At 43.1% G+C, this 8698-nt stretch overlaps 1 protein-coding gene across 1 annotated transcript; it reads left to right on the forward strand.

The window, feature by feature from the left end:
* Positions 1 to 215: 215 nt before the first annotated feature.
* Positions 216 to 6029, forward strand: LOC127677772 (disks large homolog 5-like). The gene is made up of 5 exons (XM_052172781.1): positions 216 to 348; positions 2310 to 2469; positions 3691 to 3834; positions 4455 to 4635; positions 5886 to 6029. The coding sequence occupies exons 1-5, from the start codon at positions 216 to 218 to the stop codon at positions 6027 to 6029; spliced, it is 762 nt and encodes a 253-aa protein (XP_052028741.1).
* Positions 6030 to 8698: the final 2669 nt, after the last annotated feature.

Consider the following 8698-nt stretch of genomic DNA (forward strand, 5'->3'; position numbering starts at 1 on the left):
AAAGTCTCCAGGAAAGGGCACCTCAGCTTCTTGTTGGTACAGGAAGAAAATTAGCAGGGAGCCAAAGCTGTACCCCATGACATCACCATTCCCTTCTTGGACATTCTATTATCTCCTGGAGAGTTCTTGGCATCCTCTGTGATGTCACCAGTGTTGTAGCAACAACACGTACACTAAGGTTTCTCAGTCAGTGTCTAGAGGATACTTCCATAGACATGTTTGCCCGACTGAGAAACCTTTTTGGAAGAGCGAGGGAAGATGGGAGAGAAACTAGAGAGAGGAGGAAGGAAACTGCTCTTTCTTCTGAGAGTAATGAAGGACGAAGGAGCTGGTCTTGGGGAATGCGGAGTAAGTTCGGGGAAGTGGATGTGCAGGGGTGTCCTGAGCTGGCCTTTCTAACAATGGGGCACAGGAACTGCAGTGTCTGGGTAGGAAAAGAACTTTCATGATTATCACAATTCTTGAAAATCAAGGATTTCAGAACATTATTTTCTCTAGTCCTTAAGGCAGGAGATGGCAAGGTCAAAGCTGTTATTCTGTGAACTCCAAGTCTTTACTTTCAATGGGTATAGTGGGTGTTACAGGGGACAGAATGAGAGCATCAGGAGTCACAGAGGGTCTAACGTATGCAAGTTTAGGGCAGGGCATCACTGCCCTTCACTCTCATGGCTTTGTTTAGCATCAGTGGCTATCTGACAGCAGGGAGAGAATTGTGCTCCAGGCCATTACCTTATGTTCTCATCTCCCTGACAGTTCCCACCCTACCTGTCTATATCACCAGCTGTAGGTGGCAGGCATTTCTGTACTACATACAAAAACCTGTAGCAAGGGATACACCCAGACAGAGATGTGATTCAATTGATACTTCTGGAGTGTTTGGTGTTTCAGTAGGGGGATCTGATCAGTGTGTTGAGCATGTTCTCAAGCTGCATGATATTTTTTTTTTGGATTCCATTATATTTTATTTTCAGGATAAATTTACATTCTAGAAGAAATTATTCAACAAGCCAACTTTTCATGTTAAATCGATTTACAACTTTTGTTCATTTGTAAACCAGAAAAAAGCTGTTTTTTAATATGTAACTTTCTTTTTTCTAGAAAACATGGCATGTGGGTATCTCAACCAAACTGATTTATCTTGAAAATATGTTAATCACTTTTCCTTGATATCCAGGACCTTATCAGGAGTACAGCCTTGTCTGATTTTACTTCTTGATACACTATTTATGAAGGCAAGAGATACCCATATCTATCAAATTAGACACTCTAATTCAGCAAACACTTTATCTTCTGGAACATGAGTTTAATTGGAAGATTTGGGCTTGGGCAGTTCTCACAAAACTACTTCAGATTGTGATCTCTAAGGTTTTGCTTTTATGTCAATCTCTGCAAAGGAAAAATCAATTCTAACTTCACCCAAAAGTGTTTTGACTTTTCACAAGTACTGTGACAATGGTTTTATTCAAATTGATGCAGATTTGAAAAGCCCTTGACATTTTTCCCTTAACCAGATATTATTTTTAAAAATTCTAAGTAGCAGATGTCAGCTTTTATGCATCCAACCTTCAAATAAGCTTTTTTTTTCTCCCTAAGTTTCCAGTGAAATCTAAACTAACTTTGCAGTCTTGAGAAACAGGCCAGTGCTGCAGGACCACATAAAAACTCAGTGAGGTTTTGCCTTAGGTTGAGTTTGGCAGATGTTTCTGTGGTGACTTAAGGAGCATCCTAAAACAGATTGCCAAGGACACCCTAGAACAAGGACAATGGTAAATCACATCTTTCTGGCTTTCCCTCTCCTGCCCAACTCCATCTAGTCACGGTGAAATAATGACAGCTGAAACTCCTTGTCAAGTACTCTGGGAGCTACAAGGACTCGCATTTACAACTGCATAATGTTATAATCCCATGTCCTGGGCATCAAGTAACAGGGTAGGATATTTGAACATCTCCACATACTTATGTACTTTTGGACCGTGAATTTATCATCTGATTTGTGAAACTACAGGACTGAGGGTTCTGAAGCCAAGATGCACCCTGAGCAGTTGTCAATAAGCCAATAGAAGCCATCTCTCTGCTCATCATAAGCATGTGTGGAGAGGCAGAGGACACACCTGTCTGTTCATATCTCCTGGTCTCTATACAGGGATGGTAGAGCTGAGATCCACTGAGGAGGCATCTCAAGCCTGAACCAAACCCTGTGTGGTGTCACTGGTTTCTAGGCCTCTTGTCCTTCTGTACGGTTCTCAGGGTCATCTGTCTACACTCTGTGTCCCCACCATGCAAGTTCACCTGTGTTATTCTACCTACAGGGCATGGCAGGCAGACATCTTCCCCTGAAACTGTCCTAAGCAAGAAGCAGGCCAAGAAGGAAGAGGAGAAGCTGACCACAGAGCTGCAGCTCATTACCCAGGAGAGAAACGAGGTGAATGATTGCCTGATCTCCATCACAGAGGGAGCCATGAACAAGAGGTATGCATTGCTCAAACACAGTGGTGTCAGTCTGGGGTCAGCAATGTCACCCTCATCTTACCCTTTTAACGTGGGGTTTTCTAGGAAGCTGTACCACCAGAATGTCCCTGTGCCCAACGTCAGGCCCCGAAATACTTCTTAGAGGAGAGGCAGAACCTAAAGCGTGCTCAGCAGTGATGTGGGAAATTGACTCTTCTGATCCCTCCAATGGAAAAGAAGGACTTGTTGTGGGAATGAATAATTCAGGGATAGAAATAGTGGAAAATGAGTCCCAGAGTGCATTTAGAAAGCCCTTGACATGAGGTGGATTTGTGAGTTTGTAGGAGCTGTGAGTTTGTGGTGAGGGTTTGTACTTGCCTGGCAGAGGACTGAGTGCTGGAACTCCTGGAAGCAGCTGGAGAGGCCTGGTCTACATTGTTCAACTCAGTGTTTGACTAGACGCCTGATGCTCTGCCTGTTCCTCTTTGTGGGCCTTATACTCTGAGACAGTAATGTTGCATGCAATTCTTCTGCATCTCATTGTGCTCTTCCAGTTTCTATCCTTATCTCACTCTCTAACTGTTTCCATTTCTCCTTGTATGTGTGTGTCCAAATCTGTGTGTCTCTGTGTGTTCACATGCACCTACCTGTGCAAGCACATTGTATGGTTATATCTCGCTTCACACTTTGGAATCTAGGGGCCTGTGTTTTGTCTTGATGATTTACCCGTAAGACAGTTTCAAGTATATGTTAGCACTGAACTCTGGGAGCCCCCATCAACACTGTTCTTTGGCTCCGGGGTCACAATTGTTCATACATTTGTATCTCCTGAGCAGATTATAAAGATGTCATGATGTCTGGTCTCATCTCCACAATTATGTGTAATGTCTGTCTCTAAGGTATAAGTTATTCACGATTTAGAATTCCTGTTGTGAAAATAGGAAATATACAACCACAGGTTTCTAGTGGGCGAAGATCTGTGGCCTGGGCTCTTGAGATTATAGCTGCTTAGACTGCATCTCCAGCCCTACTGAGTGAACACAGGGAGCCATGGCACCCTACACCTGGATGCCTAGCTTCTGCTGCCCCGGAGACAGGAAAACAAGTTTCCAAAGCTGAAGAATATCCCAGTATATAGAATTTAGAATGTGGTTTTCTGAGTGTGGGGTAGTACAGGACCCAGCCTGAGATGATGTATTCTTAACCATCCACATTCATGGAGTTCTCTGTTCCTGGTAATAGGACTTTCCAGAGGCTGAATCCAATGTATGAACAATTGAAGTTAAAGGAGAAGGAGATCAAGTCATTTCTTCACAACTTAGAGATGGAGAAGATTGAGGCCCGAGAGAACATCCAGGATCGCAAGAAGGAGATTAACTTCTATAGGTAAGTACCAGTGAGGGAGGCCACCAGCTGTGGAAAGGCCATTTCTGCCTTCCTTTCTTTCTAGACTGGAGAGTCTGCAGGTCTGGTTCTATCCTTCTGATGTTTAGCCAACAGTGTGCCTTGGGATTTTGGACTCACTTTTTATAAGTCTGTAAGAGACTGTTACCCCTCCCAGTATTATCAAGGCATACTCAGGAGTCTCTAGATAGAAAAGTGATTTAGTTCATGAGAGGGTTATTATGCAGTACAAGGTCTCTGGTACTCAGGCAGGGTTTATAGACCTGACTGTGATATAATACAAGGATAGAATGCCTTCCTCTTGGTTCTACTGACCTTCTTTGATGGGATTTGCTCCCTACTAATAGATGTTGCCCTGTTGCTTTGGGCTGTCATGGATAGTTGAAGATCCCCCTTTCTTTTGGAGAGACGTGGACACTTACTGGTATTTGGGCTGCAGCAATCCTTACTACCTCAAGTTGCTGTTTGCTATTTGTGCAGCTGTGATGGATGTATTAAGATGTATTGTATTAGGTCTTCAGGGAAACCTGGGTCCTGGTGGGCTTAATGGGACCTGTAAGTATGAATGGAGGAGGATCTTACTATACAGAGTGTGCTTCCAGCAACCTGCATAGCCGGCTCCTCATGGAGAAGATGCTTGTGAAGAAAAGAAGGTTCATGCTGATGCAGGAGAGCAAGGAAGTACTTCTTGACTGGTCTCTCATAGAGAAATACTTGGTTGGCTTGAATATGAATGGTAAAGACGAACAGGAGAAGACCAGCAACCTCCAAACCCAACATCAGGTAGGGACAACCAGTTCAATCAGGCTAATACTGTTTTATACCATTTTTCCATTGGATCCATCTTTGCTTTCACCTAGCACCTTTCTAATCCACACGCTCAAGCAGTCACTGACCTCATGGAATGTGGTTGTACATTGCTTTGTCTATGTGCAAGTATTCTGGGATATTAGGCTCTTGTGAGATACTGAATTGTTGGCAAGGGTATTTTGCTGCTCTGCTTGAAACTACAGTACAATAAGGGTGACAGATTAATAACCTGTCACATTCCTGCATGTGCTCATTATAGGGGAGATGCCATGATGCAGAGCTTTGAGCAAATTATAGGTCGTGTAATGCTCCATTATGTTCATAGCAGCCTTATTTATAATAGACAGAAGCTGGAAAGAACACAGATGTCGCTCAGTGGAGGAATGGATACAGAAAATGTGGTATATGTACACCATGGAATACTAGTCAGCAATTAAAAACAATGAATTCATGAAATTTTTAGGCAAATGGTTGCATCTGGAAAATATCATCCTAAGTGAGGAAACCCAACCACAAAAGAATACATATAGAATACAATCTCTGATAAGTGGATATGAATTAGCCCAGAAGCTCTGAATACCCAAGGCACAATTAGCATAACAAATGACTCCCATGAAGAAGTAAGGAGAGGGTCTTGATCCTGGAAAGGCTTGATCTAGCATTGGAGGGGAGTATCAGGACAGAGAAAAAGGAGAGTGGTGATTGGAGAATGAGTGGAGATAAGGTTTATGGGACATATGGGGAGGGGGAAGGGGAAATCATTTGGAATGTAAACAAAGAATATAGAAAATAAAAATATATAATTTTAAAAAAGGAAAAAAAAAATATAGGTCCTGTGACAGAGGTCATGCAAGGGATGTATGACTTCCCAGGTGGGAAACAACTTGCAGGAATAACAACCAAATGGAAACATCATTGAGTGCTTCTCATTTTAATTGATCAGGTGGCATGTGACCTTCTGCTTTTTGGGGGGAACCCAATGAAGTCTCTTCCCATTGCCCATTTATTGGTTTGCTCTGATAGAAGTCTGAGTGACATCTTGTCAGCCTATGTATTTGGGAGTGTTGCTGAATATTTTGCCCTGCCTGCAGTTATAACAGCAATGGTGTCAGTTCAAAGATCAATGATAACTTTCCTGCAGAGGTGGTGGGAGGCAGAAGCCAGACAGCTGACATTTATATCCCCACCAAGCCTCTATCTTAATAGCTGCCTTCCTCTTCCAGGTCCCAGAAATGGTAGCAAGAGCTGAAATTTCCACAGACCAGGAAGAGGGCCTCCTGCAGAATGATTTCCCACCTCAGGACCCCCCTGTAGAGCACCATCCTCAACAACCACATAATTTCCTGGATGAATCTTCCTCTACATAATTCAATTCCTCAGGGCGAATAGGCCCTAACTACCCAGCCAATGAGCCAGCTGATTCAGGATGTCATTCCCTTTCCTGCTCTGACAACACCCCTTGAGAGAGAACTGAGGACTGCCCTGCCACCAAGTGTCCAAGAGGAGAAACAGGCTGTACCTCTGTCTCTGTGTTCCTAAGAGTGCAGTGAGAGAACTGTGCTTCATATAATTTACTGTTAGACTTTTGGTTGAAGTTCTGTTTTTTATTGTTTTGGTATTTGTTAGGTTATTGGGATGTTATATGTTCTTATTACTTTTCATTTTTGCTCATGCTTTTTACTGTTTTTATTAACTGTCATTTTAAAGCCTGTTTTTTAATTTATTTATGAATGAAAATTTGATTTGTAAATCTTGACTCCTTTCTTCGAAGCCACTTTGTGCATTAGTTAATTAATGAGTTATTTTCATACACTCCATATTTTATACCCCACCCCACCACCTCCTGTACACCCTCCAACTGATCCATATCCCATACCTCCTCCTCTCCCCCATCTCCACGTGGATGTCCCCACCCCACCCCCACCTGACCTCTAAATTCCCTGGAACTTCTTATCGCTTGAGGGTTAGGTAAACCATCTCTAAATGAACACAGGCCTGGCAGACCTCTAGTGTATGTATGCTGGGGGCCTCATATCAGCTGGTGTATGCTGCCTGTTTGGTGGGCCAGTGTTTGAGAGATTCTGGAGGTCCAGAGTAATTGAGACTGCTGGTCCTCCTCCTGGATTGCCCTCAACTTCTTTCAGCCTTCCCTAGCTCATTAACAGGGATCAGGTGCTTCTGTCATTGATTGGGTGCACATATCTGCATCCACAGTTTCAGATCTTTGTTGGGTCTTTCAGAGTCCTGACAGGCTAGGTCCTTTTTTGTGAGTGCACTCTCTGGTTGATGGGTTTGTCCCTGTGAGCTCTGGGAGTACTGGGTGGCTCATATTGTTGTTCCTCCTATGGTGCTGCAAACCCCTTCAGATACTTGGATCCTTTCTCTTCCTCCGCTATTGGTGATCCTCTTTAGTGGCTTGCTGAAACTGTCCCCCTTTGTATTTGGCATGTACTAGCAGAGCCTCCCAGGTGACAGCTATATCCTATATCCGGCTCCAGGCAGCAAGTACTTGTGGGCATCAATAATAGTGTCTGGGTTTTGTAGCTGTATATGGGATGGATCACTAGGTGGGGTAGTCTCTGGATGGTCTTTCCCTCAGTCTCTGCTCCACACTTTGTGGGAATTTTGTTCCCCCTTCTAAGAAGAACTAGAGTATTTATACTTTGTTCTTCCTTCTTGAGTATCATTTGATATGTGAATTGTGTCTTGGGTATTCCTGGAAACCAAGACAGAAAATCAATGTGCTGTCCATATGACGAAGTGCTTTTGCAAACAGAAATTAATCATAATTATATTAATTGATGATGGAAGATATACAACATAAAATTTGCCTAACTATTTTCCTTGGCCAATTTCTAGCACAAGCCGCAGCGACCACACGATGATTGGTCACAGAGACAATGGGTGCTTTCTTCACAGCACTTCAAGTCACATGACACATTACATCTTAACAATATTACTTATCATGAGCTCAAACCACTGACAAAACATAGCAGACATATGTATTCCATGCCCAGTCATGCCAACAGGAGTTCTTAGGAGCTTCAGCTGCATTCAGCAGCAGGAGTGGAATGGGCCCATGCTCCCTTCTTCGTAGCACTAACCACATGGATGTCCAAATGTCACTTCAGAGATACTTCATCCTGATGTGTTTCCAAAATTTTAATATCTAAGAAGTGTTCATGAAAATAATCACATGGCTTTGATCAATTTCATAGCAGTAGGAGGTTGGTTTGGTGCTGATTGTTATCAAATGATAATGTTTATACCTCAAGATCTGGTTGCCCCATGAGGAGATTCTCATTTACACCAAGGGATGCTGTGTTACCTTGCTCCACAAGTTAATTGGCAAATAAAAGGCTAAGCCTGGCATTGGGCAATAGATAGAGGTAGGTGTGTTTTTAGTTATCTGACTTGGGGCTACAAGTGTAAACAGGAGAGAGAGAAGAGAGGAGACCAAAGGAGGAGGGAGCCACCATGAGAGACGGACCATGAGCACTTGGCCAGGAGAAACAGCAAGTAACAAGGGACATGGGACTGGGATGTAAGTCAGAATAGCTCCAAAACCTGCGCAATCTAGGCTGACAGTGTGTAAATAAACAAGTAAAAGAGTGGAGTCTAGCCTCACTTGAAATAAGAACTAAGTATCTATTGACAGGAGATTATGTGGAGTTCACATACTCAAAAATCATAAAGCTTTTGCCTGTCTGAAGTAATGGCTTAGCAGTTGAGAATGTTTGCTGTTCTTCCAGAGGACCTGAGTTCAGTTCCCAGCACTCACATGGCTCACTCACAATGATATCCAGCTCTGAGGAGTCTGACACCCTCCTCCATGTACAACTGCACACGTGTGGCAAGTGCACATAGGGAAACACACACACACACACACACACACACACACACACACACACACCGAGCTAAAGTGATCCACCAGAGATGCATGAAGCAACATGATTATCAAACCCAACAGTAACAACACTAAGTATCCTGTTTGCTAAAGAACAAATAGGAAGCAGCAAAACTATTGAGATGTAGT

The sequence above is a fragment of the Apodemus sylvaticus genome, chromosome 2 (assembly GCF_947179515.1).
Source record: "Apodemus sylvaticus chromosome 2, mApoSyl1.1, whole genome shotgun sequence".
NCBI classification, from domain to species: Eukaryota; Metazoa; Chordata; class Mammalia; order Rodentia; family Muridae; genus Apodemus; species Apodemus sylvaticus.

Excerpts from the sequence above, each read along its gene's own strand:
- LOC127677772 (XM_052172781.1), top strand. The coding sequence starts at position 216 with ATGTTTGCCCGACTGAGAAACCTTTTTGGAAGAGCGAGGGAAGATGGG. Across the intron at positions 349-2,309 it reads CTGGTCTTGGGGAATGCGGA|GGCATGGCAGGCAGACATCT; the intron begins GTAAGTTCGGGG and ends TTCTACCTACAG. Across the intron at positions 3,835-4,454 it reads AAGGAGATTAACTTCTATAG|CAACCTGCATAGCCGGCTCC; the intron begins GTAAGTACCAGT and ends GTGTGCTTCCAG.